The sequence below is a fragment of the Solanum verrucosum genome, unplaced genomic scaffold (genome assembly GCF_900185275.1).
Source record: "Solanum verrucosum unplaced genomic scaffold, falcon-dt-bn FXZP01000221.1, whole genome shotgun sequence".
Classification (NCBI taxonomy): Eukaryota; Viridiplantae; Streptophyta; class Magnoliopsida; order Solanales; family Solanaceae; genus Solanum; species Solanum verrucosum.
In genome coordinates, this window is record NW_026020400.1 from 291,997 (window position 1) to 307,629 (window position 15,633).

At 33.8% G+C, this 15,633-nt stretch overlaps 1 protein-coding gene across 1 annotated transcript; it reads right to left on the bottom strand.

Annotated features, from left to right (window-relative positions):
- Nucleotides 1–11,514: 11,514 nt before the first annotated feature.
- On the bottom strand, nt 11,515–12,102 carry LOC125839850 (uncharacterized). Its single transcript, XM_049518838.1, has one exon. The coding sequence runs from the start codon at nt 12,100–12,102 to the stop codon at nt 11,515–11,517; it is 588 nt and encodes a 195-aa protein (XP_049374795.1).
- Nucleotides 12,103–15,633: the final 3,531 nt, after the last annotated feature.

Sequence of the window (15,633 nt, forward strand, 5' to 3'; positions counted from 1 at the left end):
CCTTATTCCTAGAATGGAATATAAACATTGGGTCAACAGGAGGCTAGATAGACCTCAAGCGTAATATACGTTACCCTCGGAGAGGCTTTAGCCACATCATAACCCGAATGAGGCGATCAAAAAATTCCTCCCTTGGAAAAAAATATCTGAAGATCTCCTCTTTCCTTTTCATTACAAACTAAGCGAAGGCGCTACTTTTAGGCCTTTCAAGAATGAAGGCCCGCGTGAAACTCGGCGTTAATACTCCAAAATCTGGAAATCCTAACCACTATTTTAATGATAACGGGCGGTGAAAGCATACAAATATAGTTTGGATTCTATCAGTTAAATTTCGAGTGATAGGGCGCACCACAAATACATTAAGAAGAACCCCTCAATCGATAGGTTAAAGACAGAAACATAGTACCATTCTCGTCTCTAATCTTTGAGAAAATCAGGGTCTTTTCCGCATAAATATTGTCAACCAAAGACCTGAGCATCTTAGTAGACACTGGAGAGAAATACCTATTAACTCTGTCGCTCATATATTTTTTGGCAAACTCCAAAACATGACTTATAATAAATAATGTTTCAAATGAGAGACTTTTCTTTAGATTTAGCTATAGTACACTGAAACATTTTATTATGCTTAATGGTCATCACCTTCTCATCAGCGATCACCGTCGCCAAGAATGGCATAATCAAAAATATTTGTCGTGCCATACACCCATTTAGTAGTTATCCAACACAAGAATATGATGTTTAAGTGTGAATAGAGGCCAAGAATGAAAAAAAATCTGAGGGGTTGACCCTTCGTTAACGTCACAACTGATGACCTATAGCCTTTATTATATTATAGAAACTATATGGTAATTGAAAGACTACATAACAAAGTATGAACATTCAAGAAGTTGCAAAGGGATTTCGAACAACCCTTCATACAGGACATTAGGATAATAGATAAGGAATCAATAGCAGCCTTAAGATAGATAATAAGAGAATATTTTTTCTTTATTCTCAAGTACTGCAACAATTGGGTCTGATTATAGGTACCATCCATACCTGACCTTGACAAAACCTTCATCCATTATGTATAGTCCATACCAAGGCCTTATATAAGGTATGGCAATAGCAAATAACCTTTTTCTTCCCTACCTCCTCAGCCTTCATTCCCATCCGGCAACCAAAGTGATAGTGGTTGTAGCATCCACCGGTAATGTATGGAAGAGGGTAAGATTTCTGTGTGAATCAGTCGTATAAAAACCTTTTGCATCTTTTCATTTGAAAGGAAATATAAAAGAATTTAGTGTTGGGTCCTGACGACCAAGTTAGCCAAAGATCAAAACCAAAATGTGCAAGGGGTTTATCATCGAAGCCTAGGCAATAACAATTAACAAATTTGAGCGTTGATGTAGCTAAGTGCCCCCTTCATAGTCAATTCATTAGGGTTGTCACCTTCTAACTGGTCCCATTTCTATAGCTTATAGAAAGAAGTTTTGTATCTTTTCGAGTTCAACTTCGCAAAAGAAGAGGGCGCCCTAGTTCTTGTTTACTATAGATAGGTTTCCTTCGTATTTCTATAATAAAATAAGCTTTCATCAGGGACCTTTCTTTCCTTTTATCATTATTTATTTCTTCATCGGTAGCTCCTTAAAGATGTATTGTGACAAATGGAAAAGTTTTCTATCTATTCATAATGCTTATCATTCTACTTTTGCTTCATCTGGGCTGTCTCATAAATGCAGACTGGAACTTATCCACTTCAATAGTTCGCTAACCACTCGGAGTAGTTTTGCAGTGAAGGATATAAGCTAGTTGGTTGTTTGTCTCATATGGCTCTTCGATTAGGAAGGGTAAAGACCTTCCAAAGGGCTGAATGGAGGAAAGAATGCATTTTTAAGTTTGGTTGGTAGAGATGGATCCAGTGACTGATGAAAGACTCAAAAAAATGAAAAACATTGACACTAACTGCAGCAAACCCAGAATGCCTTTTGGGAGCACCTGCCTTCCCAATGAGTGTAACTTGAACTATGTGAAACGAAATGAGTTGTTAAATGAATCCATATTCCCTATAGCGCTTGTGGTTGCAGCAATACAATGGGTCCGAGACCGCATTAGCGCTCTAGAAGACAAGAAGCAGGCCCTCCTTCATAAACCTCATATTTATACTAGAACCATAATGATTCAATAAAAACCTCAAATTCATACTACATGCCCATCTAGTGTAGTGGTTGAGGTTAACACCCTATGAATCGATTAAAACCTTAGATTCATACTAGTACCATGATATCCACGAGAGATAAATTGGAAGCCAATTAGATGCAAGGTCTACCTTTTTAGATCAAATTAGGGTAGGAAATTTGAAGAGGTGATGTTAGGGAAACTTCGTGAAAAAGTAGTGCAAAGGAAGTCATAGATTTCATTCTTTATGTGAAGGTCTGTTGCGTATCAAGGATAGAGAGTTTGTGTTCCCCGAATCAGTAAATTTATTCCTACAATCCTTGCACAGGTTCATAGCTCAAAGTACTCGGTACATCCAGCACAACAAAGATGTATTGCGACCTAAGACAACACTATTGGTGGAGTCAAATGATGAAAGACACAATGGAGTTTGTGGCTAAGTTTCAAACATATCAACAAGTGAAGTATGAGATTTTGTAAGAAGGCGACACCCTTTACCAAATGCCCATTTTTTAGAGTAAGTGGGAGAGAATATCTATGGACTTTATTGTGGGACTTTATTGTGAGACTCCCCAAGATCTTGGGAATGATTTATTCAACATGGTATATTTGTGGATAAACTTACCAAGTCTGCACACTTCATTCAAGGTCAAGTAACTTATACTGTAGATGAATTAGCTTATGTATATCTCAAAGAGATTTTTAGATTTCATGGGTTCCCATTTTGATTGTTTTGGTTAGGGGTTACACATTTCACCTCTAAATTTTGGGTTAAATTGCATGAAGAGTGGGGACTAGGTTGAATCTTACCACAACATTTCACCCTTAGACAAATGGCCAATCAATGTGGATGATTTAGGTCTTGGACGACATGTTCTTCTATTGTGTTATAGATTTTGGAGGATATTAGGACCGATCTTAACCATGATTGAGTTCTCTTACAATAATATCGCTTGAGAATCGATGTGGTACCATTTGAGGTTTTGTATGCTTGGAGGTATAGATCTCCATTTAGCTGGTTTGATGCTTTTGAGGTCAAATTATGGGGTACTGGTATGTTAAAAACTCGCTTGTGAAGGTAAGGTATTTTTAGAAGAGACTTGTGGTAGCACAGAGTTGGCAAAAATAGTATGCAAATAGCAAAGTAAGAGACGTGCACTTTATGAAAGTCAAGAAATTTTTCTTCAAGGTGTCATCCATTAAAGGAGTCAAGAGGTATTACAAAAAGTGGAAGCTTAGTTCGAGATTTATCGGGATATTTGAAATTCTTAAGCATGTGAGACTGGTGGCATAGTGACTAGTGTTTCCGTTGAATTTCTCTAGGATTAACCTAGTCTTTTATGTATCTATGATTAAAAAGTTCAATGGCGATGGTAATTACAACATACATTGGTATTTTGTGTAACTTGATAAAACCCTCTCTTATTAAGAAAAACCTACTATGATCCTTGATATAGCATTCCATAAGTGAGAACTTAAGAGATTTAGTCAGTAAAGGTTCAATGGAAGAACCAACCGGTTGAGAAGGCTACTTCGGATACTAAAGCAAACATGTGCAACGAGTATCCCCAATTATTTATAGATTTACGTATTTCGTATGATTCTTTCTTTTTTCTTTTCAAGGATGAACGGTTGCTCAACTAGCACTAATTCTGGTTTTAAGATTACTTTAATTTCATCTATGACTAAAGTCTAGGTTCCTGTTTTTTAGCTACCTGTCATACTTCTTATTTTGTATACTATTTTCTAGGGTAAGTCAACCTTTGATGCTTACTGGGTACCCCATGTTTTGGTACTAATACTACACTTCTACATTTTTTTATGCAACACCTAGTAAGAATCATCTTGCCTGATCTTCACTCATTCGAGGTCTTGGCTGTTTGAATTATGGTGAGCTCTTGGTGTTTGGAGGCTTGTGTTGTTCCTTCTATATTACTATCATTAATTTTTTATTTTGTCATATCAATTAAGTTATCTTATAGCTCTATTCCCGTATTGTAGATGTTCTTATATTGGTGGCATTAGGTCTAGGGTTTTCTTCTTGTATATACTAGTGTTTCTCGGTCTCAGTTGGGCCCATCTTCTATATTGAATACCATTTCTTTATATATATATATATATATATATATATACTAGTTTCAGTTTCAGGACACATGCTTTCCACGCATTCTCCATGTGAATTTTTATAGATATGTTAGAATGACTAAAATTCTATGGAAACATGTATGTAATGAGTAACAAAGTGCTAAAATGACAAATAAGTCTATAATAATATGACCAAAAAAATACCAAATGAAGGGAGAATTTAATAATAATCTAGAGGGAAAATAAATACAAAGTTAAGTACATAATTTTCCGAGTTCTTATCGACTCCTCCAATATCTTATTAAAATTCAAAAGTCTTCTTCATATATGTTAGGCCAGTGCTTCAAGGATGGGTTTCCTTCGGAGCTTGAATAATTTTATCCACTAGAAGAAGGGGAGAAACTTCTTTTACACTTATTGCAACCTGGTTAACACAAAAACAACACATCGAGGTCCTGGCCAACTATAACTGAAGGATGTATCGGTTGGGTTGATTGAATGGAGAAGTTAAACAGAGAGACATGGAGAACTGCTGGCATTTATGATGCCATCCTGTTATCTAAAGTCAACTTACCATGTGACAACCATCTCTTGTATGCTGGATTATGCTTTTGGTCTACCTCAGTTAACTCATTCCACTTCGAATTTGGCATGATGAGTCAAACTGTGTTGTACATTTTTGGTTTGAAAGGGATTAGACCTCACGGTAAGGTGATTAATGCAGTCCTACACATCCAGAATTCGAAATTTTCTTTGCCGAAGAGTGAGAAAAATAAGAAAATATATTATGAGAAATCTATCAAAGTGAACATGTAAAGAGAGGATGTAACTGGCGATGAACTTTTTGCGTTCATTCGTATGTGGCTTTACAATTTTGTCTTTCACAATGGTTCATCAAGGGTAACAATGGAGTGTACGAGTAATACAAAATACAACAGTCCTATACTCCATCGTTACCCTTGATAAACCATTGCAAAGGACGAACTTGCAAACCCACATATTAAGGAACGCGAAATGTTCATCCTTAGGCACATCCTCTCTTTCCATGTTCATTTTAATAAACTCCTCGTAATATATTTTCTTATTTTTCACACTATTTGGGAAAGAAAAGGTCGAATTCTGGATGTTTAGGACTGCACTAATCGCCTCACTGTGAGGTCTAATCCCTATCAAAGTAAAAATGTACAACACAACTGGACTCATCATGGCAAAGTTAAAGTGGAATGAGTTACCTGAGGTAGCCCAGATGCATAGTGTATGATACAAGAGATCGTCGTCACAGGGTATGTTGACATTAGATAATTGGATGACATCATAAATAACAACAGTTCTCCATGTCTCCCCTTTTATCTTCTCTATTTGATCAACCCAACCGATCAATTCTTCAGTTATAGATTGTCATGACCTCCATGTGTTGTTTTTGTGCCAACCAGGTTGCAGTGTGTGTAAAATAAGTTTCTCCCCTTCTACTAGTGGATAAAATGAGTCGAGCTTCGGAGGAAATCCATCCTTGAAGCGCGGTCCTAACATAAATTACGAAGAACTTACGGAATACGAAACAAAGACCTCAAGAACTAAAATTGTAGTTTAACTTTCAACTCTTTTTGTCCCCACTTTTAGTAATACTAGTTCTGGGAACATGCTTTGTACGTTTATCCCAAAAACATAATCTAACATATTATAAATGATAAACTCGGTACAATATATTATAGTGAAATACGTTCTGATATCCATTTTCAACACAAATATTGAAGTCTAAGAGATGGATGGAATCCAAAAAAATAAAACATAAAGATCATTATTTTGAATTTTTTTTTTTTAATATTTCCTTTTTTTCCTCAAACACAAACACAGACAATATATATGAAGTAAAGTAATTGAAACTCAATTACGAAAACTGAAACTTCATCAAAAACAAATGACTCTAGATTGTTATTATATTGTTTCCTTCTCTGAATACTACTTACTCTAGAGATAAATTAAGCATCTAATGAATTTAAAGAAAATGTTTTTAGCAGATTCACTTTTTCTTCTTCAAGTACTTCATCTGCAGATTAAAGTGATATCCATGCAAGTTTATGACAATATAATATACATATAATAACATTAAGGAGGATGATTTACAAATTGTAGAAAGAAATAGACATATGGAAAAAAACTTTTCAATATGAAACGGATATCATGTATTGAATATTTGAAATCATGGGCTGCATAATTCAAAAAGTAAAATAAGAAAAAATAGATAAAAGGGGGAAAATAAATTTAAGAAAAAAAGAAGACAAATATACTCCAAGCCTAATGAAGGTATAACCTTTTTTTTCTATTGCTAATTTACATACTTCCCCCGATTCATATATTACTTATCCATTTTTTTTCCTTACAGGAATTTTAAGAAATAATATTTAGGCTGGTCTTTTTACTAATTTATTGTTTAACTATTTTTAATACACTTTATTTATGTGCCTTAACTTATTCATTAATACCAAGATTATCAGTATAAGTTATTGAAACTTTACGATATGTATACTTTCAAAAGAATTAATAAATTTAAGAGGAAAAAAAAAGATTTTTCTAAATTAATTCTATCTTGATTTTGTAAATTAACAAATAATTTTTGCTAAATATTTTAAATAATGTAGACAAATAAGATGAAACGGATATAACTGGTCATTAAATATCAAAAAAATTCTACGAAAAATATAATGAATTATGAATTAATGTGACTTTTGAAGATTTGGACAAAAGACTTAGATATGAGTGAATCAATAGAAGATATGACAGCGGAAGTATACACATGATCACAAAACATACAATTAATCTAGATGATATAGAAAAATTGTGAATAAGATTCACAAACCTGTTGAAGATTTCACAAAGATCATCAAAAACAGTAGTCTCCAGGTCTGCGGCCTTCTACTAAAACCAGATTTTGCTTCTATGGGTGTAGTATATTTTGTGATGCGTAAAAAATGGATGCAAAGAATTTGTGAGAGGCTTCTCCTTTTATCCATGTTACCCCAATTGATAATGGATAGGTGAGGGAGTCTTTCTCTCAACAAAAAGACTCTGCACGTTTCAAATTTTGAAACATGTCTAGAAGTACACTAAAAAATAGTTTTAACTACTTCTAGAATCTTGTATTTTATTTTCTCAAAATATATATATTTAATCTGGTATAGTAGGGACCACATATTTAATAGTAGAGGCTTCGAATTATGGTATCAATTCAAAAATGAGTGAATTAATCCTACTATAATAAATTACAAATTATTCCACCAAAAATCCCTAATTGCACTCCTCGATTTAATTTCAAAATCCAACATTAAATCTTATTTAACTCTCCATGTTAGAATTACCTATACCAATCAATTAAATTAAATCTCTGATAAATTAATTTATTGATTAATTTAATTCTTTATTGCTATGCTTAATGATATATATATATATATATATAAATCCACCTGCAGGGCTTTCACATGACAACTTATAAGCAATTATAAAGTGGTATCATCAATCTCAAGATCGAGACATGGATTCTATCAACTAATTATTATTTATCATCGTCCAATTTATCCGAAATATATTGACCCACATTAGTGTCTCACCTTTTGCCAGATCAAGATGACAAATAAATTATATTTATCATAATAATTATATCAAGATTGAGAGTATAAGTACATTTAATGATTCTAGGAAAGAGGTTATATAAATACTCAGAACATAAACAAGCTTTTCTACTTAGTTTGTTCAATACATACAAAAAGCGTACTAGCATAAGAAGTTTGAATGGAGCCACTCCCATAATCAAGATCAAATTATATCTAATCTTGTGCTACAATCATCAAGATGCATGTTTGTCCAACTTCATCTTCGATTGTGAACTTATATTTATAACTTATAGTGACCAAAAATTTCAATCTTCCGTGTATGAGCCAAGAGACTTCATACACTAAATTGTCTATTGTATAAGTAAAGGATAAACGTGTAGGCACAATGCTTTATTTAAATGGAATTTTATAAAATGAAATAAATAAAATAATCAGTCTTTACATAATGATAAAAACATAATGCTATAAATAAACCACATGGTTAATAGTATATCCTAACATGAATGACCATTGAGGTCTTCAATACCTCAAATTGAATTAACATCTCTATTCCAATTCCTAGTGATGCCGTAACTACATAATTTAAGTTCAGTTGTTGCACTTTGATTTTTTTTATAATGTAATTAAAATGTTAATATTTAATTATATTTTATTTTAGTGGAGGGGCAAAATGACAATCCAACTCTGATGGAAAAAGCTTCCCACTTTTAATATAATATGATGATAGAAAATGATTATATATGCTAGGGTCCCACTCTTACCTTAATATTGCTTCTGCTTTAATTATTAATAATTTTATTTATTGTATTTTTGTCTTGGATTTGGCTTACCTAATAGAGGTTTATAGTATATGCTATCATGATTTCACTTTTGGTCGTGAATGAATTCTAAGATGATCAAGATACCTTTCCCTTCATCACCCGCTAGAGGCAAAATTTCAGCTACTTTCTCTTCAACTAATCTACCCCCTTAACCTTCATATCACGAATGTAATAGAGATGAATTTTCTTTAGTTCTATTTATTAGAAAAGATAAAAATTCATTAAGTGAAAATTATTAATAAGGGAAGTGCTGAAATGCATACAATAAAATTGTAAGAGAAAGTCTCCCCCTTATGCTCAAGGAAGATGAGAAACTCTAACATGTTTGAATATTCAAATTTACAACAGAGTCATATTTCCAGTTGGAATAAACATTTTTGCAAGTGTAAACAACAGACAATTTTATTACTAATGTGTCACAGATCACATATAAAAGGGTTGAGAGAAGGAGTAATGGAAATTCTCAAAATCATTAACTGGCCTTAAAAGGGCCAAAGTTTATTTTTTTTGGTAAGTAAGCATTTTATTACCAAAGAGAAGTTTACAACTCAAAAAAAGAAAAAGAAAAAGAACTATTCCGACTAGATCGAACCCAACTAATAACTTTTCATTTCCTAACTATCTATCGACTACTTTAGCTTGGATAGTAGTTCAACATCGTCAAGTATTTAGTTAATTTTACTTTAAGACAGCCTCTGAAATATACGTCATGAATTATTCTCTTCACAAGGTCCGATATTTCTCTTCTTTTTCCTTGAAAAACAATTTGGTTCCTCTCTTGCCACATATAATAGATGCAGCCTGTTAAGGCCATTCTATAAATTGTTGCTGCAACACTATTCCCATTATGATGATTCACTGCCAATGTAAGTTCTTCTTCCCATGCTTTTGCTTGTCGTCTCTGTCCTAGCCATTGTAGTAGCTTGTTCCACATTGATGTTGAAACAGAGCACTGAAAAAAAAGGTGTGAGATCGACTCATTCTCTGATTCACACAAAGGGCATACTGAATTGACACTCATTCCCCAGTGAATCATCCTATCCTTCGTGTACAACCTTCCATGAGCAACCAACATCATAATGAACAACCATTTCGGGGCAGAAGAGGTATTGCAAACTAATTTCTTCCATCTTACTTTTGGAAACACTCCTTGCACCAATTGGTACATCTTTTTTTACAGAGAAATATTGCAATCTTTGGAATTGATCTTCTGTGTAACCAACAGCTTCCACGTACTCCGTAGCTTTGAAAATTTTCTTGATAAGCCAAGATGCTTGTTTATTACTTTCTCCTCTTCAAATAATGTTGTCTGATGATTCACGTTTCTCATTTGTGCTTGTATATCAGAGAGGTGTCTTCTAAAATCTTTCACTTTGGATTCTATCCCCGAGAATTCATGTGTATTCAGGTTATTCAAGCCATTTTCACATATTTAAGTTTCATCCAACTTCTATTCATGCTAGCTCCATAAGCTGGTTCATTCCAACCTCGTTGCACTACGTGAAAAAATTCTCGATGAGTTGCTAGGCAATTTAGGAATCTAAACGGTCTATTATTTTTCTTCTCAATAGTAAATAGAGCCACACACAGAGGAGAGTGGTCTGAGCACCGTGGGTCCATGATATTTGCCTCCATATGTGCCCATTTCTGTATCCAGTGAGCATTCACAATTGCCCTATCTATTCTACTGTAGACATGTTCATTTGTCCATGTGTAGTCCCTTCCCACGGCTTTCATTTCCATCATTCCCGTTTCTACTAAGAATTTGTTGAAATCTCTTATTTCGGCTTCCTTGACAGGAGCCCCGTTGCTTCTATCCTCAATATGTAAAATTGTGTTAAAGTCTCCCATAATTAACCACGAGTCTAGCATCTGATCAGCTATGCCTTTTAGGTCTGCCCATAATACGCCCCTGTCTTTTATGTTATGTAAGCCATAAATAGCAGTGAATTGGAAATCCATATTGTCTCGATAAACTTTTACCATCCCATGTATATATTGGCTACTGGAATGCGTGTGAGTAAAGTCACACTTTGCGGGATCCCATAATAACCATATTCTTCCTCCGTTAGAGTGTTGGTAGTTGTTGCACCATTTCCATCCATATGCAATCTTTTACACAATCCTTGGGGAAGAAATCTCTTTGACTCTATTTTCAATTATAGCAATCAAACCTACATTTGTCTCTGGTAAGAACACCTTCAACTCCTTTTGCTTGTATACTTTATTCAAACCTCTTACGTTCCACGTTACCAACTTCATATCAAAAGTTTAGGATTTTTTGGTATTGCTGGAGCCTCCAAGCTACTTTGGCCTTGATTCATTCTACTTTTTTCATTTTCCATTTCCTGTATTACTTCCTCCACCAGTGGATTAAAAACATTTGCAATAGGAACTACCCGATTCTTAAGGGTAGTTTGGACAAGCTTCCCAAACGAGTTATTCCTAGCTTCTTTCCATGTGTCGTCTTGATTTTGTTTAGGACTGGTCATCTGCTTAGTTTGATGGCTAATAGTAGCTTGTTGTTCCTTATAATGTACCTGTTGTTCAGTTGGTAATGTGGTGATCACGTTCTCCTGCTTGTTGAACATTTTTTCATGTTGAGCAGATTTTGTGCTAGCCATCTCACTCTTGGGTCGGGGGTTCTCTTGATTGCTAACCGTATCCTTTTGAGTAGCTATCGTGCTTGACATCTCACCCTGGGTTCAGGACTTCGCCCATACCATCTTAACTGGCTTAGTTTTCTGCTTATTTACACCATGTTCATCTTGTCTCTTGGTTTCAAAGTTTTGCCAAGAATGACCAATTATGAGACATTTTGTGCAGTATGAGGGCTTCCATTAATACTCTATGCTCTGCTCAAACACCCTTCCATTTGGATCTTGCACGTTCACGTGAACAGGCAACACTTGAGTGTTATCCATTTCAACTAGAATCCTCGTAAAGGAAATACGATCAATACAAGATGTACACTCATCCGCATATAAGGGGCGGCCTAATCCGCTTCCGATTCTGCTTAATGAGTCATTGCCCCAGCAATTTAGCGGCAAGTTTGGTAGTTTGACCCATAGGGGAATCATTCGCAACACCTCATTATTGAAATTGAAATTAGGACACCATGCCTTAACAATGACTGGTCTGCTAGACATCGTATACGGTCCTGAGAATAGCACTTCATCTCTATCTTCTATACTACTGCATCGTATTACAAAATATCCATCGTTATGGTAGTAGACTTTTGGCTTAGACACAAAGTTCCAGTTCGCAGCAATGAAGCGTTCCTCTGCACCAATGGACAGAGAGTCGCCAACTACATACAGAACTACTGCCTGCTTCCATTTCACTGTTTCAGCCTCAAACTCTTGTTTCTCCAGTTGGATGACCTTTTCGCCATCTATCAATATTGGAGGCACATAACATAAGTTCATACCTCGAGCAGCTAGTCGGTTCCCTGAGAAAAGGCTGGTCCATTTTTCCCCTCTTTCGCCTCTTGTGAGGGTTGTGTTTTTGCGCCATCGGCTTCACCCCCATCTGCACTAGGGTTCGCCTCCTTGTTTCCTTCAGATTTCTTCCCCTTTCCCACTGTTTCTGTTCCTAAACCCTCCACTGGAGATTTTAGTTTTGGGAAATCTTCAGTTACTTCTTCTTTCTGTATATTAGTTGCCAGATTTGGGATTTTTGCCAAAGTTTTGCTATTCGTCGTATTACTCGTTGTTTTCATCAAGTCAAGCTTCCGTAAAGGTCCCATTTCTCGTCCTCTTCCCTTCGCCATTCAGGCGAGGCGCACGATAGCACTTCACTCTATCTTACGCCGAGAGCACGATCAGAGAGCCGTTAAGTAACACACTAAAAAAGCGCCAAAGTTAGCAGAATTTTAATCTAATGTCTGAGCATATTGCTCAAGAAGCTTTCCAATGGGACCACCAATGGCTGCAAAATTACATGAATTAAATACTCCATATAAGTCCAACTAAACTATAAGCTCATTTTTCACATTTACATATCACAAACAGAGAAATAGGAGAATATAATGCAAATCACTGAACTACTATTCTATCTAGTATCTACTTATTTAATTGAAACATTGTGAGTTGGTTATAAGTGCACCAATAAAAAGACCTTTTAAAAAATCACAAATAATACAACATGATAAATTGAAGCATGAAGAGTTCATGTGGTAGTTAGAAATCTATGGAATTCCAACATGTCCAACTTCATAGTGTCAAAATATGCATAAAAAAAAAAACAGATGGAGTCAACCACAAAAACACATCTACAAGTCAACATTCCAACTAGAACAAATATTTTTAATTTCTTTTTCAATTTATTCTCAAATAGAATGATATGTTCTTGAAAATCACCAATAGATTAGCTTTCAAAATGTATGAAGTAAAGTTGGTACATAGTGGAGAGTTGATTTTAGTTATCATATATTATTATAAGTGGAAAGCTCCAAAGTGAAAAGTTGAATTACCATTTTGTCCCTCTACTAAATTTAAATTTGATTAAATATAAATATTTTAAGAAAAAATCATTTTGGCCAGCAATATCAATGTACTCATTAATTAAATATTAAATAATCTTAATCATCATATTTATATATGTATATATATTTAGTAATAAGTCTGAGTTCAAATAATCTGAAATTTGGAGAAAATGAAAAGTCTATTACACAATCTCATAATAATAATGTTAAAGGAGAGCAGTTACCAAGAAACTCTTCATCAACTTTTCCTTTTGCGTCTCTTTTCATATGAAACGTTGGCTCTTATTTTTTGGTGAGAATTTGTTTTGCCCAGTTATTGCTAATTGTTTTTAGTGATATCCTCTATTGTTTCCTTTTCATGATATTTATCAATTACCAAATAATTGCAAGAGGTTTACTGCTAACCAACTTCTCCGCCATGATGCTCAAATTGCACATTTGGTTAAAAGAAACAAAGGTAAGTAACAATCTATTTCACATGGTACTGCTTGCGACAAGTTTATGTAAAGTAACTTTGGACCTTTTATTGAATACCACGATCGAACAAGAAATAAGTTTAATCGTCATATTATCATTTGACGGTACACATATTGCAACTAACTATTTCTATACACGTTGTTGTGTGGTTGTTTCTACCGTCTAATCCCTATTTAATTGACAAATTGTAAACTTGTATTTGTTTTAGTTTTGATTGAATGCTAGAGACTTGGTAATGTAGTTATTTTTCTTTCCATGCATTTATTTCAAAAAAATCGTTTCTTTATTGTGTATCAACTTTATATTTTTATTTTAACATAACAACAGGCACTGTTGTACTGGATATAACACATTTATGCAATACTTTGTGCATGGATGAAGTACTTCAGATTTTTAAAAAACGATCCATAAGATAGGAGTTAAAAATTTATTCAAGTTATGACTTTGTGGTTGTTGAGGCATCCAAATGATATAAGGAGAATTTGTTGAATTTAAATTATCTATGTATTTGTATGCATAATACTTGTACTACTTCATAATTAACCATTTATTTTTTAATTCATTTGGAATATAGAATTGAGAGGTATTTTATTTTTTGTGAAATGAAAATGTATCTTTTTCTTTAACATTCAAATATCATCTTTACGTAAAATGCTTGCTTGGCTGAGAAAAAAGGAATATTTTTTTAGGTAGTGCAATTAATTTTATATTTCACTTAATCTGATATAGCATTTTTAAATCTAAACAAACAATTCTATTTGGGGTTTTGTAAAAAGATATGTTTCTTCATATTTTTCTTTTGTAAATTTTTTAAATATTTTTACATGCATTTATTAAAATTAGAGCAAGAATTCTCTTGCATACTATCAGAGGGCCAGAGGTTATTATATCCTCCCACTAATTGCGTTTTTAATGAATAGATTCAAATAGTAAAATCTGCAATATTTTGATGTTAATATTTTCTATTTCATAAGTTAAAACTTTTTTAAAATGTAGAAATTTTATATTAATTGGGGCTAACGTGCAACGCACGTTCCTAAAAACTAGTAACCAATATATGAAGAATAAAAATTAATAAAGGAACACCTCAAAACATGTTGTAGTATCTAAAAGTACTCATATTGTTTATTTAGTCAATCAGGCATATAAATCTACACATGAATGTTAAAATTGAACTACTCTTTGTAAGCGGTTTTATTATAGTCGAACCTCTTGAATACTTTGGTTATGATCATCAAGAGAAATTATACGCTTATCATCTCTATTCATTTGATCATCTCGAGCATACATCCCCCTCTAACATGCCCTTCCAGGCAGAAGAACTATTAGCATGGTAGATTGTATATACTAATGTAAGTATATAGTGTTGTAAATAAGTATAATTATAGAGATTTGTCAAAGTAATCATAAAGAATAAATATTGTGATAGAATAGCATATTTGGAGGGATAACATGTCAGATTTAGATGGATTTGCATAGCATATTTAGAGGGATAGAATAGTTGATCTTTAGGGATATATATGACGGATCATTCGGGATGTAATGTGTATACTCTCTATATAATGGAAAGGATCTCACTTTAAGAGGCATTCAACAAAACTCTTGACATGGTATTAGAGTCATCTCTTAACTGTCTTGTTTCATAGAGTCCATCTTTGGTTTCTTTCAAAGAATTTTTTTTTTGAAAATCTCGATTTTGCAGACAGTTCGTCGACAATTAGTCCTTAACACTTAAGGCTCTTGATCTTTGTCATTATAGTTATTTCATTGAGTCATAGTGTTTCTAGTTTTCATAGCTATTTAAGAGCATGAATTCATATAAGGTTTAATACTTCAATTCATTTCACTGGAAAATATTATTCTTCATGGGAATTTCAACTTCATTTATTTGTCACTTGAAAAGAATACGGGGCCATATAGATGGATGTGATTCTTCTCCTAGTGATCCTACAAAATTAGGAGAATGGGAGATTAAAGATACTCGGGTAATTACATG

Excerpts from the sequence above, each read along its gene's own strand:
- LOC125839850 (XM_049518838.1), bottom strand. The coding sequence starts at position 12,102 with ATGAACTTATGTTATGTGCCTCCAATATTGATAGATGGCGAAAAGGTC.